The sequence below is a fragment of the Neohortaea acidophila genome (assembly GCF_010093505.1).
Source record: "Neohortaea acidophila strain CBS 113389 unplaced genomic scaffold BDY17scaffold_4, whole genome shotgun sequence".
In the NCBI taxonomy this organism is placed as follows: domain Eukaryota; kingdom Fungi; phylum Ascomycota; class Dothideomycetes; order Mycosphaerellales; family Teratosphaeriaceae; genus Neohortaea; species Neohortaea acidophila.
The window spans coordinates 1,578,863-1,600,126 of record NW_022985513.1 but is presented as its reverse complement, the minus strand read 5'-3'; the positions used below and the strand labels follow the sequence as shown (position 1 = coordinate 1,600,126).

At 56.5% G+C, this 21,264-nt stretch overlaps 9 protein-coding genes across 9 annotated transcripts; 4 read left to right on the top strand and 5 right to left on the bottom strand.

The window, feature by feature from the left end:
• Positions 1–214: 214 nt before the first annotated feature.
• Positions 215–1,336, bottom strand: BDY17DRAFT_131012 (uncharacterized protein). The gene is made up of 3 exons (XM_033729411.1): positions 816–1,336; positions 620–708; positions 215–563 (listed from the first exon to the last, which is right to left on the bottom strand). Exons 1-3 carry the CDS (start codon positions 1,112–1,114, stop codon positions 469–471), a joined length of 483 nt encoding a protein of 160 aa, XP_033591135.1. The 5' UTR covers positions 1,115–1,336; the 3' UTR covers positions 215–468.
• Positions 1,226–3,029, bottom strand: BDY17DRAFT_295894 (LYS9, Saccharopine dehydrogenase, lysine biosynthesis pathway). Its single transcript, XM_033733374.1, has 2 exons — positions 2,951–3,029; positions 1,226–2,900 (listed from the first exon to the last, which is right to left on the bottom strand). Exons 1-2 carry the CDS (start codon positions 2,959–2,961, stop codon positions 1,559–1,561), a joined length of 1,353 nt encoding a protein of 450 aa, XP_033591134.1. The 5' UTR covers positions 2,962–3,029; the 3' UTR covers positions 1,226–1,558.
• A 129-nt stretch (positions 3,030–3,158) lies between these two features.
• On the top strand, positions 3,159–4,513 carry BDY17DRAFT_295893 (Der1-like family-domain-containing protein). The gene is made up of 3 exons (XM_033733373.1): positions 3,159–3,299; positions 3,353–3,635; positions 3,942–4,513. The coding sequence occupies exons 1-3, from the start codon at positions 3,256–3,258 to the stop codon at positions 4,422–4,424; spliced, it is 810 nt and encodes a 269-aa protein (XP_033591133.1). The 5' UTR covers positions 3,159–3,255; the 3' UTR covers positions 4,425–4,513.
• On the bottom strand, positions 4,514–6,091 carry BDY17DRAFT_295890 (acyltransferase-domain-containing protein). The gene has a single exon (XM_033733372.1). The coding sequence runs from the start codon at positions 5,903–5,905 to the stop codon at positions 4,619–4,621; it is 1,287 nt and encodes a 428-aa protein (XP_033591132.1). The 5' UTR covers positions 5,906–6,091; the 3' UTR covers positions 4,514–4,618.
• A 214-nt stretch (positions 6,092–6,305) lies between these two features.
• BDY17DRAFT_316370 (ATP-NAD kinase-like domain-containing protein) lies at positions 6,306–7,673 on the top strand (the record flags this gene model as incomplete). Its single annotated transcript, XM_033736008.1, has 2 exons — positions 6,306–6,429; positions 6,484–7,673. 2 exons carry the CDS (start codon positions 6,306–6,308, stop codon positions 7,671–7,673), a joined length of 1,314 nt encoding a protein of 437 aa, XP_033591131.1.
• Positions 7,674–7,735: 62 nt separating this feature from the next.
• BDY17DRAFT_130895 (kinase-like domain-containing protein) lies at positions 7,736–9,612 on the bottom strand. The gene has a single exon (XM_033729410.1). The coding sequence runs from the start codon at positions 9,541–9,543 to the stop codon at positions 7,798–7,800; it is 1,746 nt and encodes a 581-aa protein (XP_033591130.1). The 5' UTR covers positions 9,544–9,612; the 3' UTR covers positions 7,736–7,797.
• Positions 9,613–10,951: 1,339 nt separating this feature from the next.
• BDY17DRAFT_309766 (uncharacterized protein) lies at positions 10,952–12,623 on the bottom strand (the record flags this gene model as incomplete). The annotated part of the gene is made up of 2 exons (XM_033735369.1): positions 10,952–12,551; positions 12,616–12,623. The coding sequence occupies 2 exons, from the start codon at positions 12,621–12,623 to the stop codon at positions 10,952–10,954; spliced, it is 1,608 nt and encodes a 535-aa protein (XP_033591129.1).
• An 801-nt stretch (positions 12,624–13,424) lies between these two features.
• Positions 13,425–15,123, top strand: BDY17DRAFT_295881 (kinase-like domain-containing protein). The gene is made up of 2 exons (XM_033733371.1): positions 13,425–13,779; positions 13,891–15,123. Exon 2 carries the CDS (start codon positions 13,891–13,893, stop codon positions 14,986–14,988), a length of 1,098 nt encoding a protein of 365 aa, XP_033591128.1. The 5' UTR covers positions 13,425–13,779; the 3' UTR covers positions 14,989–15,123.
• Positions 15,124–20,920, top strand: BDY17DRAFT_295874 (ATP-binding cassette glutathione S-conjugate transporter). The gene is made up of 10 exons (XM_033733370.1): positions 15,124–16,768; positions 16,825–18,247; positions 18,298–18,445; positions 18,538–18,569; positions 18,625–18,753; positions 18,842–18,945; positions 19,069–19,098; positions 19,166–19,203; positions 19,259–20,419; positions 20,485–20,920. Exons 1-10 carry the CDS (start codon positions 15,384–15,386, stop codon positions 20,661–20,663), a joined length of 4,629 nt encoding a protein of 1,542 aa, XP_033591127.1. The 5' UTR covers positions 15,124–15,383; the 3' UTR covers positions 20,664–20,920.
• The last annotated feature ends 344 nt before the right edge of the window (positions 20,921–21,264 follow it).

Sequence of the window (21,264 nt, the reverse complement as noted above, 5' to 3'; positions counted from 1 at the left end):
CATGCGCCTGCGAACCCCAGCCCGTCCGCACACTCGACCTCTATTACTAACCGGTGGCGCTTGGGTGCGCTCGCCAGCGAGAATTGGTCCGTCTTGCCCGACCGTGCAACCGTGTTACGCTCTGCCGGCATTGGCAAGTCTTGCCTGTTGCTTGATGGCGACTGCTCATGAACTCCGCACTGGCGAGAGATTCGCTTGGCAATTCCGCGTTCCATGAACGCATTGTGTCTTCCTTGTAACGTGGCTGGGCATGGCAAGGCATGTTGAAGATGCAGTCAATTGAGAATGGAGTTGAGAGATTACCCTGCTTCCCAGCGGCCACACTCATCCTCGACACTGCATTCGCTCAATCAAGACTCTCTCATCACCCCCATAAACTCCGGGCGCCCGAACAAAACGCCTAAGATATCCCAGGTAGAGTATACAGCGTCTTCACAGCATTCACAAACCCCCCTTCCACTCTCCTCCCTACGAGGCACCTGCTGCGGCAAGCGGCTCATCGCTCTGTGTCCCCACGCTCGAGTTACTTGCGCTTTGCGGCCGGCTGAGCGTCTCGAAGTTGCCTGTCACTTTCGTCAGTCCACACGTCTCTCATCCCGTATCCATGTCCGGCACGTACGCATGAGTAGGTTCAACTGGGTGCGCTTGATCCCGTCCTTGTCTTCATAAGTGTCCATCCGCGCCTCTGCGTCAATGAACAATTGCGTCCTGCCACAAACCATTAGCCAAAAGTTCCCCAGAATGCTCCCCAATCCACGGTTGCGCCCATCGCACACAAGCGCATCCACATCACCAGCTCCTTAGGAAAGACTCACCCCTTCGGCAAGCCCTGCAACAGTCTCCTCTGCGGCCCATCCTCCATGAAGCTCGCAACACGGAACCAGCTGACGTGACTCTGGCGGCCCGTCGACTCATCGCGCGGTCCACTGCCCACGCCCACCGCAAACCTCGTAATCTCCTGTCCCGTCGAGGTCGGCGACACTTCTGGCGTGTCTGCCAGCCGTCCGATGATTTGCATCTTGGCCAGTGGGCGCGGGGCGCTGGTGGAGAAGGCGGCGCGGCGGAGGGAGGAGGAGGCTGCGCGCGGCAGCGACAGCGTGCGGAGGCTCTGCATGGTGGGATTTGGAGGGTTGGGAATTGGTTGGATTTGGGCGACGGAGGCGTGCGGATGCTGCTGAATATATGCGCGGAGACCGCAGGGTTGAACACTTTGATGATTTTTGAAACCTCGCGTGGGTGAGGAGGGGCGATAAGGAGCGCGCGACCCCCGTGTTCACGCGCGTGCGGCCCGCTCGACCAATCACGTGCCTTCGCGTTTTACTGCTGCACTCAAACCTCATACGACGGGTGGTTTGCAATGATGAGCTTGGCCAGAAGCTATCTGCTCGTCTTGCTCTAACCATTTGCATCCCTCGAAGCGAGGGGGCTCTCGCCTTGAGGGCCGCGACCTCTTTTGCGCTTCTCCCTGACTGCTGAAACTCTAGTCTAGACCTACCAGCCCGGGGCTCTACTTCAGCGGTCTGCTCGCTTGCCAGCAGGAGACCTCGCCATATCACCCCTAGAAAATCGACTTCTCCACGAGGTCAATGCCGTATTGCTCCTTCAGCTTAATCCGAATCGGCTCCGACAGCTCGGGCGTCACTGGCGCAAGAATGCCCTTGTCCTTGATCTCGCCGTTCAGCACCATCAGCACCGCAACGGCGCACGGCACTCCCACCAACTTCGCCATGGAGCTGTATTTGCCACTTCCGATGGGCTCTCCGTACTCGCACAGAGTCGATGTCCGCATCTCCTTCTTGCCATCCGCATGCTCGATGGCGAACTTGTGCTGTAGCATGATGAAGTCGCGCTCGCCGTCTTCGTAGCCCATCTTCTTCTGCAACGTCGCGCAGAGGCAGTCCAGCGGCGTGCCTTGGGGATCGATCTGCTCATCGCTGAACAGCCCGACCCAACGAAGCCCTGCTAGTATCCGCTCCTTGTCTTGTGTGCTGGCAAACTTCTTCTTCGAGTCCACGGCCCAAACCAAATCTTTCTCGGAGCTGCTGCTGGACCCCAGAATCTTCGCAAACGCCTCCTTCCAGGTGGTCTTGGTCTTGAGGATGTCCATCTCGGTCTCATCCAGCAGGCCAAGATCTCGGAACGTCTGGACCAGGGCCGGGTTGCCTTGGTACCGAAGCGTGCCTCGAATGACAGTTTGCGCTTCCGGGATGTTGTACCTTTCTCGGTAAGGTGTGCTGTCGCGGTTGGGGTAAGCCTCGAAGGCGTAGCCAGGGTAGACCAGGTAAGGCTTGGCGCTGCTCATGAGTTTCTCGCCTTCAATCGTCTTCTTCTGTCCATCTTCGTAGAAGTGCGCAGTGTTTCTCGCCGCCAAAAGCACGCCGCGAGGAGACCACGAGAACTTGTAGCCCAAGGGGTTGTCCGAATCTTCCGGAGCGGGCAAGCCTCCGACGTAGGACCAGAAGCCGGTAATCTTGCCGCCTTCTTTGTGCACTTCCGAGATGGTCTTGACCGCGTAGAGATGGTCAATACCAGGGTCCAGGCCAATTTCGTTCATCACCGTCACCCCGGCCGCCTTGGCCTCCTTGTCCATTTCCATCATGGCGTCCGAGACGTAGGAGGTGGTGACGACGTTGACCTTTTGATTGATGGCCGCCCGGATGACTTTGGCGTGGAAGGTGTAGGGGATCAGAGAGATGACGAGATCCACCTTGGCAATCTCTTTCTCGAGCGCATCGGCGTCGGAGGCATTGAGAGAGATGGCATTGGCGTGCTTGAGGCCTTGTGCAAGCTTCGTTGCGCTCTCAAGGGTACGGCAGGCGACTGTCACCGCAACACCAGCCTTGTCGAGCTCGACAGCGGTTGGCCGGGTCACGAAACCTGCTCCAAGCAGAAGAACTTTCCTGATGAATGTTAGACATTGAATCCCGTGGCATTGGTTCCATTGACCTACTTGGGTGCCATTGTAATGGTTATTGAAGGGGGGGAGGTGAAGGAGATCAAAAGAGTTTGCCCGATTCTTCAAATTCAAGAATGTGATGAGTCTTGAGGCAATCCTCCGACGTCGGCTGTGGCCCAAGCATCGACGCCACTGATGGAACACGCACGCGCCACACGTGTCTTAGTCACCATTCGAAATTGAACAGCTGGAGCTTCGTCTGCAAACATGCTGCACAAACAATCCTCGCACTATCCCTTCACTCGCAACTTCTGACGCCGATACACCGCCCGAGATTGATCATCATACCTCCCTGCGACATGTCGGCCGCAGATATGTTTTGGGCAGCCCCGCCCATCTCAAGGTATGCAAGCCCTTCCCTCTCAAAGTGTCGACAGCTTCTGATACTGATCGTAGAACAATCACAGCGGCGGCTGTCCTCCTGTCCGTCCCCGTGTGGATGGGACTGATTAACCCGGCCATGGTCGTGTTCTTCAAGGACTACGTCTTCACACTTCGCACATTTCCCCAAGTATGGCGATTGGTGACCAGCTTCATCCTGACTGGACCGAAATTTGGCCTGCTCATGGATCCCTACTTCCTCTTCACCTACGGAAGCAGCCTCGAAACGGCGTCTGCCGCATTCTCCCAGCCTGGTGATTTCTTCGTCTACCTCGTCTTTGTGGCCGCCGTCATCCTGGTGAGTCTTCATCTCCTTCATAAGCTGTCATTTGTATTTGCCTTCCGCACACCTCGTAATATCTGCCCGTACAGTAACTATTCTAACTGCCACGGTTCCTGGAAACGAGGAAGATCACCCCTGCACTGCGCAGCAATCATTCAAGATTGTCTGTGGAGTGCGGGCACGGTGGGATGCCACATTGAGAAAACTGTCTGCCTTGATCCTTGTGGCTGATGGTGGTTTTTGGCCCCTACATTCCTTCTCGGCGTCTCGCTTGTTACTCTGCCACCGTCACATCTTGCGGTAAAACTGACAGAAGTTCAGGTATTGGGCGGCGTCCTTCTCGGCGGCATGATGCTGCTGTCCCCGCTCACACTGGCGCTCGCGTACACCTATGCGCAAGACAACCCAAACCGGCAGGTCAGCTATTTTGTCGTCACATTCGCAGTGAAATGGTTGCCATACGTGATGCTCGCAATGACGTTTGTCATGGCTGGACCTTCTGAGGCTTTTGTCCAAGGCACCGGCCTCATCGCCGCTCACACATACCACTTCCTCACCCAAGTCTGGCCGGAACATGGAGGTGGCCGAAAGTATATCGTCACTCCACAGATAGTGCGCAACTGGTTTTCGAGGCCCGGCATGACGCCCACTCAACGAGGTGCTGGCACAGCCTTCAACGCTGGGGGAGCTGCGAATCAAAGAATTCCACAGAGGCCGGCAGGGAGTGGTGGAGGCTGGTCCAGTGGCATGGCTGGAAACAACTGGGGTGCAAGGGGGACTGGGCGTAGGCTCGGGGGCGAATGAATATGCAGGCTCGTCTTGTCAACCTCAGCCCGTCTTTCTGCCGCGTTGCAAGCGCTCGTAATACTTCAATGAACCTTTCTTTTGATGACACTCCACAATACAAAAAGTATAAAACCTAACGGGTATCTTCATGCACGTCACGTTCCTCCTTCGAGTAATGAGACGCAAGACCTAGCAATCCTGGTAGGGTGCACTCAACCGCCGAAAAGCGGCTTCGTCCCAAGGAATTGATCGAAAAACCGCACGCCGATCCTGCCCACCATCGTCGCCGCGATGACTGGCACAAACATCCCCAAGAACTCAAAAGAGTTGCGCGGCATGACTTGTGTATTGATGTATGCAGTCTTGAACTGCTTCTCCGACGGCGCGCCCTCGATCTGCACCGCTTCAAGATCGGCGGGGAACTTGCCGGTTTGATGGAATGCTTCGATCAACTCATCCTTCTCCCGCCACCGTTGCATGATCCAATCGCCCATGGCATCCGCGTCGTCGATGGGCAGGTCTTTGACGGCGAAGCGTCGCCAATGCATATTCACTGATTTGGGCGCGCGACCTTGGAAGTAGACGCTGCGCAGCGTGAAGATGTCTTGGCCGTAGCCGCCGGGAGGAATGCCTTCGTAGGCAATGGTGCAGTCGTAGATGTAATCGACCGTCGTGTGCAATCCCTGCAGACAACATTGCAGGCCCGTACTGCGAGGCAGAACTTGGTGCTTCATATCGGGAATGCCGCTTTTGGCGGAATAGCGGGCGGAAGCCTTGCGGGTGTTGGCGCTGAGATTGGTGCCTTCGGGGAAGATCAAGAGCCACATGGGATCGAGGTGTTGTTTGCCGTCCGGCGTTTGCCCGCCTTTAGTATTCAGTTTTTGGATTCGGCGGCGAAGACGAGCTTGGTCTTTGGCCCATTTTCGAGACATGAAGATGAAGTTGAAGAACATCATTGCCGGGCCCATCATTGGGAGGTATCGTAGGCTTTCCTTTAAAATGATGTAGATGTGTCCGTGAGTAGGCGGCGAATTGGTGTAGGCAATCCACCAGAGATACAGCCAGTCGGTATAGATTTGATGGTTTGCGATGAGGATGACCCTCTCGCCGAAGTCGACTTCCAGCATACCATGCTGCCCTTTCTGGTGCAAGAGGCCTTTCATGCTCTTGTCGCCGCTGACTCGAATAACAGTCGGGCTCCAAAGGCGAGTCATGGTTGTGATGAGGACGCCGAAATACGATTTAGTAAGGGACATGTAGTCGTAGAAGGCGACTCTGTTGAAGAAATAGAGCGGCCAGGCAAGCAGTTGGGCGGCGTGAAGGAAGAGGCAGGAGCCCAAGAAGTAGACGCCGAACGCGACGATTCGCAACAGTTGCATGGGCGGTCCATGTTGCGATGGGCCGACGACTTCCTCCATGGTCAACTTGCGAGGCTCCGGGGCCGCGACAGGGCCATTCTGTTCGCTGCCGGTCTTGCGTTGTTTCAGCTCGGACGACATGGTCGGCTCTGGCGGATGTTGCAGGTGATTGTTGTCAGGTGCTGAGCCTCTGTGATGCCGGATGACGGCGGCTCAAGACATGTCCTCACACGTCGGGTGGCAGGCACGAGGTCGCGCGCCCTTGAATCGAGGCGGTCTGGACAATAAATACGGTATCTTGTCAGCCGAGCAGGCATCTACCGTTCCTGCAGCAGCAGTGAGGTCATCGTTTCGCTATCGGACGGAGGAATTGGTTAGAGTTTACGGCAAGGCTTACCCGATTACTAACCGATCTTGCGCCGCATTTACTTGGTAGTGGGGTCGCGTCCGACCTCACGCTTCGCGCGCTCTACTGTCGGAAACGTGGTTGAAGAACAGCTCTTGTAGGAAATGCGTGACGAGGAAGAATGACAATGGAACGATGATCATATGGAAAGGCACTCGCATCATTGGCTGTGCGACGAGATGCTTCAGCACATCTTCCCGCAGGACTGAGATCCGTCATCTGTCCGAACTGCCTGAGCGCGTTCAGCCCACGTTCAAAGGTGAGCGAGGCGACAGTGCGCCAGCAGTGCGTGTTGAAAGCTGACGAGTAACAGAGACGAGTAATCACGACCTACTCTCGCTACGATGGCCTTCCCCACCTCGCAATATTCTGGTCGTGCGGAAAGACAATGACGATGATGCCCTTGAGGCCGTCTTGGAGTTCGGACACCACATTCGCTCGACCTATCCCGACATCTCCCTCATCTTCGAGCCCTATGTTGCAGAAGAGCTGCATAGGAACTTCGACTTCCCCATCTATGCGGCGAATGGCAAGGAGAATGCTGCATACCAAGAGAAGGTGGACCTGACCTCGACGTTTGGCGGCGATGGTACAATCCTCCACGCTGCATCCCTCTTCGCCACTGCTCAGAGTGTACCTCCCATTCTATCTTTCAGCATGGGTACATTGGGTTTTCTGGGCGAATGGCGGGTCGGCGAATACAAGCGTGCGTTTCGTCAGGCCTACGTGTCCGGAGCGCCAGGCCCTCTCCACGCGAAAAGCACCGACGACCCCGACCACACCTCCAACCCCTTGCGGCCAGGCGCGTTGCAGGCTTGGTCGAACATCAAAGGCAAGTCTATGGGCCACACGCGAAATTCCCGGATTCTGATGAGGAACCGACTGCGTGTGGGGCTCTTTGATGAGAATGGCACCCGGCTACCGCATGGGCCTCCCTCTGCCTACACCAATAACCCGGGCGAAGATGTTTTCGCTCTGAACGAAGTACTGCTACATCGTGGATCCCTGCCCCACCTGGCACACATTACCATCCTCATTGGATCACCTCCTCACCAGCGCACCCTCACTACCGCCATCGCAGACGGCTTTCTCATCAGCACCCCGACGGGATCGACAGCGTACAGTCTGTCGAGCGGTGGGAGCATCGTCCACCCTCTCGTCAGCTCTCTCCTCTTGACACCCATATGTCCCCGATCACTCTCCTTTCGACCTCTCGTTCTTCCCGCGAACACTCCCATCACCTTGCGCATTGACGAGGAGAACCGCGGCAAGGAAATCGAGGTCTCCGTTGATGGTGCTCGACGACAGACGGGCCTCAAGACAGGCATGGAGGTTAGGGTGGTGGGGGAGGAAGTCCGGTCTCCTGGTGCTCCTGGCTCACGCGAATGGGCGGGTGGAGTGCCGAGTATTGTCCGCAGTGGCGGCGCTGCTGATGGTGAGGACCACTGGGTGGGAGGACTGAACTCGATGTTGAAATTTAACTATCCCTTTGGTAATGGATGAGATGAAGATAGAGTAGACGTAACAACCGCGATTGAAAATGTTTATGTACAGGGAGAAAGACAAGACCAAGATCGACCATCTATTTTCTGGACTTACCGTACACCAGGATCACGCACGTAGCATTCTACTCAATATCACTATCCGCGAAAACCCGACTTACCGGCACAGCCCGCCGGCTGCGTCTTGGAGAAAGTCGCGACACAACACTGGCCATGCGTTCGACGACATCAGACCGCCTGGAGGCCGGAGGAGGTCTCCGGATCGTCACTCTCCTTGGCCGCAGCGGGAGGACTCTAAAGTCGAAGGCCTTCGCCCCCTGGACTACATGTTTGTCATCTCTGCTGTTCTTTGGGGAGTACAAGGAGCGCTGCTTCGAGGGTTGAATTCCAGGCCGGGAGTTTGCAGAGTCCCGCCCCGGTACAACCCCAAGCCCGGGAAGCCAAAGGTCGTTCATCTTTGGAGGAGGGGAAGGATGCATCGATTCAGGCGATGCCCGCGTCGGTACGACCCCAAGCCCCGAGAGCCAAAGATCGTTCACATTTGCAGAAGATGAGGGATGCGTGTGTTCATGGTCTTGCGTAGGCGGGGCCCGCGCCGGTACGATCCCAAGCCCCGGAAGCCAAAGGTCGTTTACCCTTGCAGAAGAGGAAGGATGTGTCGACGGGGCCAACGCCGGCACGACCCCAAGCCCACCAAGCCACAGGTGTTTTAGCCTTGCAGGAGAGGAAGGGTGCGTCGATCCAAGCTCTCGCGTAGCCTGGATGGGGACAATGTTTCCCGGCTGATTGTCTGGCCAGTTATTGCGGGTCGTCGGGGTCGAGGGAGAGCGAGGCAGCTGATCTACCCAGGCTCTCTGGGCCTCTACCCAACTGTCGGTAGGATTTGCGGACGAGAAGGAGCGTGCCATCTCGCGCTCCCCTCGACCCCTGAAGGTCCAGCTCCAGACCCGCTGGGTGGGAGGTCGGGTTCTCACCTGTTCCACGGCAGGCTGCTTGCCCACAGCTTGGATTGCAGGCCGGTCTGTCCTGCCTTTCAAAGTAGAGATGGAGCGGGCCACTTCGCGATCATCAAACTCCCACGCGTCCGCGCTCGGTGTCGTCGCCGTATAGATCGATTCTGGAATGGCCAAGGACCGTCTGGGGACTGCATCAACGCTCACCGTGGCTGCTACGACTTTCGGCTGCAGCCATGAGCCCCCTGGCATCCGCACATTGTGCTCGTACAAAAACTGAATGCGATTCTGCAAGACAGGAGCCCAATCGAAGAGGGTCATGGTGTCAGGTCGGTCTTCGGGATCCTTCTTGAGACAATCCTGCAGGAGATCCAGAAGCAGCGGCCAGCCGCGCAGGCTTGATGAGTTGAAAATGGGCACCATGTCCCTCTCTGGGGCGTAGCTGCCCCAGACTAGCAGGTAGCACAGGCATGCGGCGACAGTGTAGATGTCACTTGCCGTGGACATCGCCCCGGCACTCGATGGTATTCCGGGTGAGTGCATGTATGTGCGCACTTCAGGTGGAAAGTACCCCGGCGTTCCAAACATACCGACAGCTCGTGAGGCCAGGCTCGCACCGCCGAAGTCGCCCAAGACAATTTCCGGCATTCCGTACGAGGTGCGAGACCAGCGGAGGAAGATGTTGTCGAGTTTGATGTCTCGGTGCAGAAGAGGCAGATGATCCTCCTCTTGTATGACGGTTGGCATGTTCACCCCATCTTCCGCTGGGCGGTGACGGAGTCCGAGATGTAGATAGCCCAATGCCTCTCCCATCGATGCAATGAAATGGAGAAGGAACATCTCCGGGATGTTTTGGGCCCTGGTGTACAGCCAGTGATCAGCAAAGTCATGTAGATCTCCACCAGAGCAGTACTCCATGATGATGTTGCAAGTGGGCCCGTCGGCATCGTAATAAATACCGAAATGTTGGATAATGTTGGGGTGAGGCTTGAGGTAGTCCTTCATCAGCTGCACTTCGTCCGGGACTGTGTTATCACACACATCGATCTTCTTCACCGCGTAGAGAGTGCTACTCTTCGCTCCCTGATAGATGTCGACGCAGCCCTGATTACCAGGGGTCAAGTTCTTGACAAGTTTGTACTCGAGTTCCCATTGCCTTGGCGTTATTGATGACACTTGAACGAGGGCAGAGTCGTCAAGTTCAAACATCGCTGTGGGATGAGGCGGCGTTCGTACTTTGCGCCTTTTGGACGTGCTTGTCTTTCGCCAGGAGAAGCGCGCGAGCTCACCGGCGTGGTCGTAAAACATCTCGATGGAGGCCTCGTCAACACCCTCGGGGGGAGTTGCGAATGGCAACAACTCGGAAGAAGCGCGTGCCTGCTCACGCTGCGGATTGTTCAAACCAGCCGTGACGACTCGCCAGAGGCGGTGCCTGGATTGTAATTTGCCGCGGAGCAGGTTCGCCAGACGACCGCGTTTGATAGTCTCCATCGCCTGTCGGGGGCTGCGTGGCGTGCGGTTGAGGAGTCGAGTGAAAGAGTCCGCGAAAGTTGGTCGGGACGGGCGAGTGCGGACGATTTTCTGTAGTTATGTTAGCTATCCCGATGTATGGCGGGCGAAGTAGGCCAGCCCCCTTCGCAGCAGCGAATTGGTGGTGCTCAAGGATGAATACTAAGTCCGGAGAGCGCGCAGACAGTAACCAGACAGGAAGATAGGTTGGCTTGGGATTCACGAGTGCGATCGCATCGATTGATGGGCCTCGTATTTAGAGGGGAACGTCTTAACATCGAACAAAGGGCGTAATTTCGTTCTTTGAAGAGTTTGATGGCCTACAGGCGTCTTCGTCTTTGAGATGAACAAAGCGAGTCGGTGCAATGATCAACGGGCTCAAAGAAGCTCTTTAAACAATGCCATGGTGAAATGAATCTCGGCATGGTATCGATGCTCGTCCTTTGTGAACAACGCTCATTGATTCGTACTGCGAGACGGTGGAGTGAAGAGCGTGGAATGCGTGGAAGCACAGCTCCCCAACGTTGCTGACGCATTTCGAACACTGTGTTTACTATGTCAATAGTACAAAAGCTTGGGTGCCTTGCTCTGTAACTCAGCCTATGGTTACAGACCACAAACACGCTCCGGGGCATGTCCTGATGCCGCATACCAAAGCCAACAACCCTTCCAAAAGTCGCTGTGATGATAGTCATGCCCCACGAGAAGCCGGTTGGCCTCGCGGCATACAAAAGCAAAATCAACGCCGTCACCAGTCTATTACGCCGTCCTGTGGCATGAGGCCGTGTTTCTCGCTGCAAGTAGGAGGAAGGATTGCTCAGATCTGCACTTCTTTCATCTCTCCGTCCTCTTCCGCCCCTGCTCGTGTTTCGGCGTCCGCCAGGCTGGCGGGCGAGGTGTCGCTGAGGGAGGCGCTGTTCAGCTTACTCTTGGGAAAGCTGCCCGTCCTGTCTTCGCCTTCGCTGTTGAGCGGTGTGTCGGCCGGCGCAAACCTGTCGAGTTTCGAGGAGTTGTACACCAGAGGTGTATCCGCGGAGATCAATTTCTCCGGCTGATTTTCGACGTGAGTATCGAGCTTGAGCGGCTGCGGCATCTCCTCCGCCACTCTGGCCAGTGGGCTTGAGACGAGCGCGCGAGGGCTCCCCGTTGCGGGTGCCTTGCCATTTTGGAAGCGCTGCGGACTTCTGCCCCTATCGTCATTGCCCGTCGTTGGGCTTCCGTAAGGTGACATGCCATTCGGTCCCTTGCCGCCGGCTTGACTGTTGACCTTCAATGGTCGCTTCTTGGGTGCCTTGCGGCCGTATTTCTGATCCGCTCGCCACCTCAAAATGTCAATGTATGCCGGCTCGACCCCCTGTTGCTTGAATTCGCGCAACTTCAGCTCCTTTGTGTCTTCGTCGATGAACCACTTGTCGGTGTTCATGTCATCCGCGAGCGTGGCCAGGAACGCCGACCATGAGCGAGAGACGACATATTTGCAGTCGTAATCGCGGCCCATCAGGATGACCTGACCCCATTTGCCCGTCGGGCCCGGAGCGAGATCGACGCAAATATTGTTGCCGCCCCAGTCTCGCGCGAGAGGAATCCAGGCGGGGTGGGCGTAAGCTTTTTGAATGGCATTCGATGGCTGCGAGTCTTGCTTGTCGAGCAGCTCTTGCTTCCATTGCGGATTACCGGACTGCTGGGCTTGTGCGATCGGAGCGGCGGGGGAGGAAGAGGAGCCGGCAAAGGCCTTGATGGGTGCTTGCGGGATGGTGTAGGTCTGCTTGTCGCTCAGGTACACCTCGTTGATCGTGCGCCACTGTTGCCACTCCTGCAGAATCTCTTCACAGTCCAACAGCATACAGCCGAAGACGACGCCGGTGGGCAAGCCGCCGCGTTCCTGCCCGTCGTGCATCTGTAGTGACTCGCGCACCTCCGGCGGTAAGGACAGATCGAGCTCGTGTTCCAGCTCGTTCACGTCGTTGTGCGTCGCACCCGCAGACAGGTTCTCGTAGAGCTCTTCGTAGTTGTCTTCCAGCCAGCGATCTATCCTCCTCCATGAGTGTCCGACGGGCGGTGGAGGGGGAAGGCCGTCACTAAAGCTCTGCATTTGTATCTCGCTCGCACCCTCTGCTTTGCCGTCCATCCCTGAGGATTGTCGTCGCAGATTACTCCTCATGCCAGGGGTGTATGGGGCATCGGCGGAGGCCATACCGTTGAAGGTCACGGAGCCGTGGCCAAGCTCCATATCTTCCTTGTACGGCGAGTCGAGATCGGTGCGGGAATCGAGGGCGGTCGTTGCTATCGACGTGAGAGGCGCGTGCCGGTTCTGGGGGAGGGGCTGGTGGCTGCCGGTTCGGTAGGGGGAGTTGACGGAGGCATGGCGGTCATTGGACGTGAGATCATGCCAGAGGGCTCGTAACTGAGCGCTCAGACTGCTGGCACGGTCAGTGATGAGTGCTCGAGGCGCGTGCAGGCAGGGGCTGGGGGGAAACGTACGATGGCATTATGGGTGGTGCGGAGACGCAGCGCGCCGCAGAGGGGAGGATGGGTGGTGTGGAGGAAGCGACACGTCGATGTTGCTCCTGGGTGTTGTATGTGGAAGTAGTCGTTGGCCTGGGAGGGCGTGAATACGAGGTGAGGCCGTGAGGAAGGCCGGAGATGGGCTAGGAAAACTCACGGCGGCGTGTCGGGCGTGGGTCTGCAAACGTCACACTTTGCGCGCCGGCCCCTGAAAAGTGTGACAAGCCTGGCCTTGCTGCCTGAGGATTACTTTCGATGGGAGTGCCCGTCCTGGCCGGTGGTGGTGTGCGCTGCACGGCGCATCGGGTTGAGAGAAGAGATGGAGAGATGGGTGAGGCGAAGGACGTGATACCGAGAGCTATTCTTATCCGTCGACGTTGTTGTTGATGCTTGCAACACGCAGCTTCGCAAACAACCTAAGCCAAGCGCGCCGCCCTGCATGAAACTGTGCCACACCCGGGAAAGAGCGACCGAGATCAAGGCACGGCACAGCCTCGGCCGACATGCCCACTTTCCTCCAGTCTCGTTGAGCAACCACCGTGAATACAGACATTCAAACACACATCGAATGCAGCCTCTTCTCCCTGCCCGCTGTCTATCACACCGTGTGCATGTCTGAGGAGGAACGTCGTTCATTGCAGGGGAGAGGGGACCCGGAGCGGGTGCCAGAAGTCCCGCGCGACGAACTAGGCCTAGCTTATCACGTGCGCGTCAGATACACGATTACATAAGCCGACCAACAACTGCCACCGCCATCAAGAAACCAACCGGCTGCACCAACGTATTTATACACATTATCGTAATTGATGCATCCTGTCAGCTTGATACTTGCCAAAGAGGAGCGACGTTCATTGCTCTCGTACCTTCGAACGCATTACGTGCCGCACGGCAACCCACTCCGCACCTGGAAGTGGCTGATTCACTGTTAACCTCTGCTCCGTTAGAACAGGGATTGAGCGCCGCCGATATCCACGATGCGCAGAAGATGGACACAAATGAACTTGGCGTCACCCTCCGGCGTGGGGTTCTTCCATGTATTACGTGTGTCTCTGCCGCATGAGTGTTCATAGTGAATGTTTGCCCCTCTCCTTCAAGTATCGAATGCACTGTTGACTCTCCTGTTTCCACCGACATTCACGCCTGGCGCAGAGCTATCAGCATACTGTATATATCTAAGCCCCGTCCCCATATATATCCACATATCAACATCCCGCAGCGGAATTCTTCTGGTTAAGGAAAATGTCTGCTCACATGGCGTCTCAGCGAAGCTCACAACACAGGCGCCACCAATACGTCCGGGATGGAGACGGCTTCATCGAGTCTCGTCAGGAAGCGGAGTTCCGTCTGGACGACAGGTACACCCGACTCAGCAACCTGAAAGCCAGCGGCGATGCATGCTGTGCCGTCCTCAAGTCGGAAACCACGGGCAAGCTGGTCGTCGTGAAGCGCGTCCGTCTTTCAGCAGTCCAGCGAGCGAACACCGACAAGACGGACACAACATCGCCTTGCCCAGTCGAGGCTGAACTGTTACTGCTCAAGCTCCAACCTCATCCAAACATTGTCCGTGTGTATGCATGTGAGGACCATCCCAGCCGACCCAACAAACCTCTCGTGTACATGGAGTACTGTAGCGGGAGAGATCTGCTCGACCAGATCCTTAAATTTCAGGCTCTCGGTGTGGAGATTCCAGTGATATTCAGTCTACACGTGCTCGTAGGAATGGGCCATGCGCTGGCATACCTCCATCACGGCCTGCGCATCAACGAAACGATGGACGAGGTGCGCATGGAGGAGAACGAGCCGATCATTCATGGCGACATCAAGCCTGAGAACATCTTCCTGCGTTTTCCGGGAAGGCAAGAATGTGGAATGCCGGATGTCGTGCTCGGAGACTTTGGGTGTGCTCAGTTGGCAGAGGAGAGCTACGGTGTTACAGGTACAGAGTCCTACGAATCGCCCGAGGTCCTTGCTGTCAACCAGTTGAAGGACGAAGATCCACAGGCCTATCTCCGCGCGATCAGCGGCAAGATCATGACCATCAAGTCTGATATTTACCAGCTGGGACTGGTGCTCAAGCTCATGGCCTCCCAGGTACTTTTCTCGAGCGGCGCCGATCCGTTGAAGATGGAGCTGCCGTCGAAATACGACGATGAGAACGGCTTTCGCGCCGCGCTCGTGTGGCTATTGCAGCTCAATCCCCAAGACCGACCAGAGTGTACACTTGCTGCGAAGACTGGCTTCATGCATGTGGTGGATGATATGAGGAAGGCGCGGGATACGTTGTTCGCCGACCTCGGCCCTGTGGAAAGTGCGTACTGGCGGGGGGCGAGCACCACCAGCGCACGTTGACAGTAAAACCAGGGGTCAGACACTTCGAGTCTCGTGAAATATATCTCATTATATTGAAGGAAACGTGCAAACATGAAGTCCAGTCCTTCGTGCCTTCCTGACTAATTAGTTGGAGCTGATGACCTACATAGTATCCCGTCTCGGCTAGGTCGGCGCGTGGGAAAGGCCAGGCTAGCGCCCCGCCTGCCTAAATTGGCGTTGTCGGCCGGTCATGCATCCACCTGCAGTCTTCATCGCAAGAAAAGCGGCTCTTGCTTTGCAACGACTACCACCAGGTTCGAAGACAATACTCGCTGCCTCTTCCTCCCACTCGACCTGCGGTGCCTGCGACCATACCCTCCTCTCGCTTCCGTATCTCCACCACCCTACCTAATTCCGACACTCAACGGCTCTCAATGATCCCGCTCGATCACCCGCAACAAGCCGTCCTGCAAACCTCAAATGCCCTGTCTTACCACTACTTGAGCGCATCGAAGGACGGTGGCCAGCCATTATGCGGTAACAGCGAGGGCTGGGGCCCAATGAGCCCCCTGCGGTGGGACTTTACGCCTTGCTTCCTGGACACCTGGGTGGCAGCCGTTTCCGTTTTCGGCATTGTAGGCGGTGTGGCCGCCATCCTATACCTGTACAAGAGATGTCAAGCACAACCCGTCAAGAAGGACTGGCATTTCTGGGCCAAGCTATCGGTGCTCGGGGCCATCATTGCAGCGACGGCAGTGGAGGCGATCTTGCAGGTTCGCCAACTGCCCGGCATCTGGTTCGGGGACTTTCGCTTCTGGACTACCATCCTCAGCTTGCTCTCCCTCGGCATCATCTTCTACGTTCAGACGATTGAGCACTGGCGGTCGAGAACTCCCAATGGCGTCGCGCTGTTCTTCTGGCTCTTTTTCATCATCGCCCACTGCGTCAAGCTCCGGTCGTTGGTGTCGCAGGAGCTGCACAAGCACTACTTGCCGTACTTCGTCACCTTCACCATTAGTACCGGCCTAGCATTCGTTGAATTCGTCCTGGAATGGCTTGTGCCCAAGCGGCTCTCCGCCTACGACACCCTCGGGGATGAAGCAGAATGCCCAGTGGAGTATGCTAACGTCTTCTCCCTACTGACGTTCAGCTGGATCACGCCCTTGATGAAGAACGGCTACAAGATCTATCTGACCCAGGACGATCTTTGGAACCTGCGCTCGAGAGATACTACCCGCTCGACCGCACAAGACTTTGAAGAAGTATGGGCCATCCAGCTGGACAAGAAGAAGCCAAGCTTGTGGATCGCCATGCTGTCCGCATTCGGTGGTCCTTATGGTCGAGCGGCGATGTTCAAGGTGGTGTCTGATGTCTTGAGCTTCACACAGCCCCAGTTGCTACGCCTCCTCATCTCTTTCGTCGATTCCTACCGGCCCGGACAAGTGCGACAGCCTCCCGTGAAAGGTGCAGCGATCGCCCTGGCCATGTTTACGGTGTCTGTCGCCCAGACGGCATGCCTTCATCAGTACTTTCAGCGCGGCTTCGAGACGGGCATGCGGATTAAGAGTGCCTTGATCGCGACCATCTACAAGAAGTCGCAACGCCTCTCAAACGAAGGCAGAGCGGCTAAGAGCACTGGCGACATTGTCAACTACATGGCCGTGGACGCACAGCGACTGCAAGATCTTACCCAGTTTGGACAGCAGCTGTGGAGTGCTCCGCTACAGATCACCCTTTGTATGGCGTCGCTGTACAACCTGGTCGGTGTGAGCGCGTTCGCTGGAGTGGGTGTGATGGTGCTTATGATCCCCATCAACGGGTAAGTGACTTCCGCCGCGGCTTTTTCAATAAAGATGCTAATCTAGTGACTTTCAGCTTCATTGCACGAATTTCCAAGAGGTTTCAGAAGCGGCAGATGAAGAACAAAGACGCCCGAACGAGACTAATCACCGAAATCCTGAACAACATGAAATCGATCAAGCTGTATGCATGGGGCCAGGCCTTCATGAGCAAATTGAACGTAATCAGGAACGACCAGGAGCTGAAAACGCTTAGAAAGATTGGAGGGCTCCAGGCGGTGGCGAACTTCACGTGGTCTACTACGCCATTCTTCGTGTCTTGCACCACGTTTGGAGTGTTCGTAGCGGTTGTCCACAAACCGCTGACCACTGACATTGTCTTCCCGGCGCTCACGCTCTTCAATCTGCTCACGTTTCCCTTGGCCGTTCTTCCCATGGTCATTACGGCGTTCATCGAAGCCACGGTGGCAGTCGGACGTCTGACCGATTACTTCACGGCACCGGAGCTGCAGGAGGACGCAGTCCTGCGCGGTGAAGCCGTCGGCCAGAACGAGGAGTCGGTTCGAATCCGAGATGCAACATTCACTTGGAACAAAGATGAGAGCCGCGATACCCTCCAGGATATCAATTTCAAGGCGCACCGCGGCGAATTGACGTGCATTGTGGGTCGCGTAGGCGCCGGCAAAAGCTCACTGCTGCAGACCATGCTGGGCGATCTCTACAAAACCAAGGGCGAAGTCGTCGTGCGTGGCGCTTCGGCCTATGCTGCGCAATCGCCATGGATCATGAATGCTTCCGTCCGCGAGAACATCGTCTTTGGTCATCGCTGGGATCCAAACTTCTACGAGCGAACCATCAAGGCATGTGCGCTCAAAGACGATTTCGCCATCCTTCCCGACGGTGACCAAACCGAAGTCGGCGAGCGAGGAATCAGTCTCTCGGGTGGACAGAAAGCACGTGTCACGCTAGCCCGAGCAGTGTACGCCAGGGCCGACATCTACTTACTGGACGATGTGCTCAGTGCTGTCGACCAGCACGTTGGAAGACACATCATTGACAACGTCCTTGGCCCGAAAGGACTGCTAGCCTCGAAGACACGCATCCTCGCCACGAATGCCATTCCGGTGCTCATGGAGGCTCACTTCATTGTCATGCTCCGCGAAGGTCGCATCATCGAGCGCGGAACCTACGAACAGCTCATTGCAATGAAAGGAGAAATCGCAGAGTTGATCAAGAGTGCGAGCAGTGATGAGGATGGCGACAAAGCTTCTGCGAGCCCGTCTGCGGACTCGGACACGATGTATGAGGTGGAGACTGTGGAGGATGACGAAGACATTGAGGAGAGCAGAGAGGCCGTAGAAACGTTGACTGCTTTGGCGCCGATCAAGACTGGAACCACAATGGATCGTCGAAAGAGCAACGTCACTCTCCGAAGAGCGAGTACAGCATCGTTCCGAGGACCAAGAGGCAAGCTGGGCGACGAGGAGGAGGACGCCAAGGTAAACTTTCTTGCGCTCGTTTGATCATGCTTTTGCTAATATCAACCCAGGGAGCCGTGAAGACGAAGCAGATCAAAGAGGCATCAGAGCAGGGTCGAGTCAAGAGGGACATCTACATGGAATATGCCAAGGCCTGTAACATCGGTGCTGTCATTGTCTATCTGGTGATGTTGATGGGAGCTCAAACCGCACAAATAGGTGAGTCTTTGCGATTACCTTGCGCATCCACACGGAGATGCTCGGCCCCATTCACAGGCATGCGGGCGCGGTAGGCTAATGCGTGCCAACAGGGGGTTCCATCTGGCTGAAGAACTGGTCAGAGGTAAGAGTTCCTGAATAGCCCTCTTTCGACGTTTAAGGTTGTTAATCGACGTCAGACCAACGACAAAGCGGATGGCAACCCGGATGTCGGCTTCTTCCTGGGCATCTACTTTGCATTCGGGGTGGGCAGTGCCGCACTTGTGGTGATGCAAACCCTGCTTTTGTGGATATTCTGCTCCATCGAGGTGAGTTACACGACCTGTCAAATATGCGGTGCCTCCGGGGCATCCGGACCGTCCACTAGCTAAACGCGAATCTGCTGTCGCCACGCAGGCTTCCCGCAAGTTGCACGAGAGGATGGCGTTTGCCATTTTCCGGTCGCCCATGACTTTCTTCGAAACCACGCCCAGCGGGCGCATTCTCAATCGATTTTCCAGGTGAGTCTTCCTGTGGGCCAGAGCTTCGTGTGGGGTGGTCAGAGGCGCAATCCGCAGGCCTGAATTACTCCACGTTGCCAAAACCGGGTTGCTGCAGGCTGAGCAGAGCTAATGCAACGTTAGTGACATTTACAAGATCGACGAGGTGCTCGCGTACGTGCATGCCGAATTCCTCGGATTGGTGGCCAACGAGCTGACTTGCCCGCTAACCTCGACACAGACGTACCTTCAACATGCTCTTCACGAATGGCGCCCGAGGTACGTATCTCTGGTCTCTCGATTATGCATCGAAACACAGAGTGACAGGTTCCAGCTGCATTTACCCTCGCCGTTATTTCGGCGTCGACCCCGGTGTTTGTGGCGCTCATCATCCCACTCGGCGCCTTGTACCTCTGGATCCAAAAGTACTACCTACGTACATCCCGGGAGCTGAAGCGTCTTGACAGTGTGAGCCGCAGTCCGATCTACGCTCACTTCCAGGAATCTCTCAATGGCGTCAGCACCATCCGGGCCTACCGTCAAACGAAGAGGTTCGCGCTAGAGAATGAGTGGAGAGTTGATGCAAACCTACGGGCCTACTTCCCGTCGATCAGTGCGAACCGATGGCTTGCCGTCCGGCTGGAGTTTATTGGCTCGGTCATCATCCTTGCCGCCGCGGGCTTTGCCATCGTTTCGGTGACATCGGGTAGCGGCCTGTCAGCCGGTCTGGTCGGGCTGGCGATGAGCTATGCATTGCAAATTACGCAGTCATTGAACTGGATCGTGCGACAGACGGTGGAAGTGGAAACAAACATTGTCTCGGTGGAGCGGGTGCTGGAGTACGCACGGCTACCCAGCGAAGCGCCCGAGGTCATTTCCAAACACCGGCCGGCCGTCAGTTGGCCCGCCAAAGGCGCCGTTTCGTTCAACAACTACAGCACGCGGTACCGACCAGGGTTGGATCTGGTGCTCAAGAACATCAACCTCAGCATCAAATCGCACGAGAAGATCGGCGTCGTTGGCCGCACTGGCGCAGGGAAAAGCTCTTTGACCCTCGGCTTGTTCCGTATCATCGAGCCTACGGGTGGCGATGTGAGCATCGACGACCTAAGTACCAGCTCTATTGGCTTGCTTGATCTCCGCCGGAGACTTGCCATCATTCCTCAGGACGCTGCGCTCTTCGAGGGAACGGTGCGAGACAATCTGGATCCAGGCCATGTGCACGATGACACGGAACTCTGGAGCGTGCTCGACCACGCCCGATTGAGGGAGCACGTCTCTCAAATGAATGGGCAGTTGGAAGCACACATCCATGAAGGCGGATCGAACCTCAGCCAAGGCCAAAAGCAACTCATTTCTCTAGCACGGGCACTGCTCACCCCCAGCAACATCTTGGTGCTCGACGAGGCGACGGCCGCAGTCGATGTGCAAACAGATGCCATGTTGCAAACGACCCTCCGAAGCAACATGTTCAAGGATCGCACCATCATCACCAGTAAGTTGACTCTCTCTCCCTGCCCGTACACACATTGGCCATAAGCTGATTGACGGCACGAACAGTCGCGCATCGCATCAACACAATCCTGGACAGTGATCGGATTGTGGTGCTCGATCAAGGGGAGGTCAAGGAGTTTGACACGCCGGCCGAGCTGATCAGCCGACGCGGCCTCTTCTACGAGCTGGTTCGAGAGGCAGGCTTACTCAACGCCGTCGAGGGCCCTGCAGTTGTACAGCGTTAGCATAGGTATACTAGAACACGGCAAATGGCATGTGCATGCAGAACGATGTTGCAGCTTCCTTGTCGGATGTCCTCCGAGCTTTGAATAGCTCTCCCCCTCCCCGCCCGAACGTGTTCGATCATCGTACATACATATGACATGCAGCCCATTTCACATCTCATGCGGAGGATCGATGAACCCGATCTGCCATGCCGATTTCGGCTCGTTCGCCGAGCACCCCTTGCTCAATGTGAATCTACGATGCCCGATCATCCCCGCCCGCACACCCCGGCACATCGAGATATCCGCTCCACGCTTGACCAGATGCGGTCGAGCTCGCAGCGCTAGCGCGGCGACGTGCACGAGATCCGCGCCAGCATCCAACCACACCTCGTCTGCTGCAACCACGCGCATCCGCCGACGCCACAGGATGTCGAGGTGAGGCGGGCAACGGAAACCGTTCGTACATGCAGCGGCGTGCAGCCTCCAACGGCGGTGCCGCTGCTGTCAACCGCTCCACCCCATCGACAAACAGGACTCGTTCGTCAACGCGCTCCAGGACGCGCTGCTCTTCAACGAGTCGAGGTCGTACAAGCCTCAGCCACCCGTCGTGGGCCCGGCA

Excerpts from the sequence above, each read along its gene's own strand:
- BDY17DRAFT_131012 (XM_033729411.1), bottom strand. The coding sequence starts at position 1,114 with ATGCAGAGCCTCCGCACGCTGTCGCTGCCGCGCGCAGCCTCCTCCTCC. Across the intron at positions 709-815 it reads TTGCAGGGCTTGCCGAAGGG|GACGCAATTGTTCATTGACG; the intron begins GTGAGTCTTTCC and ends GGTTTGTGGCAG. Across the intron at positions 564-619 it reads CCAGTTGAACCTACTCATGC|GCAACTTCGAGACGCTCAGC; the intron begins GTACGTGCCGGA and ends CGAAAGTGACAG.
- BDY17DRAFT_295881 (XM_033733371.1), top strand. The coding sequence starts at position 13,891 with ATGGCGTCTCAGCGAAGCTCACAACACAGGCGCCACCAATACGTCCGG.
- BDY17DRAFT_295890 (XM_033733372.1), bottom strand. The coding sequence starts at position 5,905 with ATGTCGTCCGAGCTGAAACAACGCAAGACCGGCAGCGAACAGAATGGC.
- BDY17DRAFT_295893 (XM_033733373.1), top strand. The coding sequence starts at position 3,256 with ATGTCGGCCGCAGATATGTTTTGGGCAGCCCCGCCCATCTCAAG. Across the intron at positions 3,300-3,352 it reads GCAGCCCCGCCCATCTCAAG|AACAATCACAGCGGCGGCTG; the intron begins GTATGCAAGCCC and ends TACTGATCGTAG. Across the intron at positions 3,636-3,941 it reads TTGTGGCCGCCGTCATCCTG|GTATTGGGCGGCGTCCTTCT; the intron begins GTGAGTCTTCAT and ends ACAGAAGTTCAG.
- BDY17DRAFT_295874 (XM_033733370.1), top strand. The coding sequence starts at position 15,384 with ATGATCCCGCTCGATCACCCGCAACAAGCCGTCCTGCAAACCTCAAAT. Across the intron at positions 18,570-18,624 it reads GGCTGAAGAACTGGTCAGAG|ACCAACGACAAAGCGGATGG; the intron begins GTAAGAGTTCCT and ends AATCGACGTCAG. Across the intron at positions 18,754-18,841 it reads GGATATTCTGCTCCATCGAG|GCTTCCCGCAAGTTGCACGA; the intron begins GTGAGTTACACG and ends GTCGCCACGCAG.
- BDY17DRAFT_130895 (XM_033729410.1), bottom strand. The coding sequence starts at position 9,543 with ATGGAGTACTGCTCTGGTGGAGATCTACATGACTTTGCTGATCACTGG.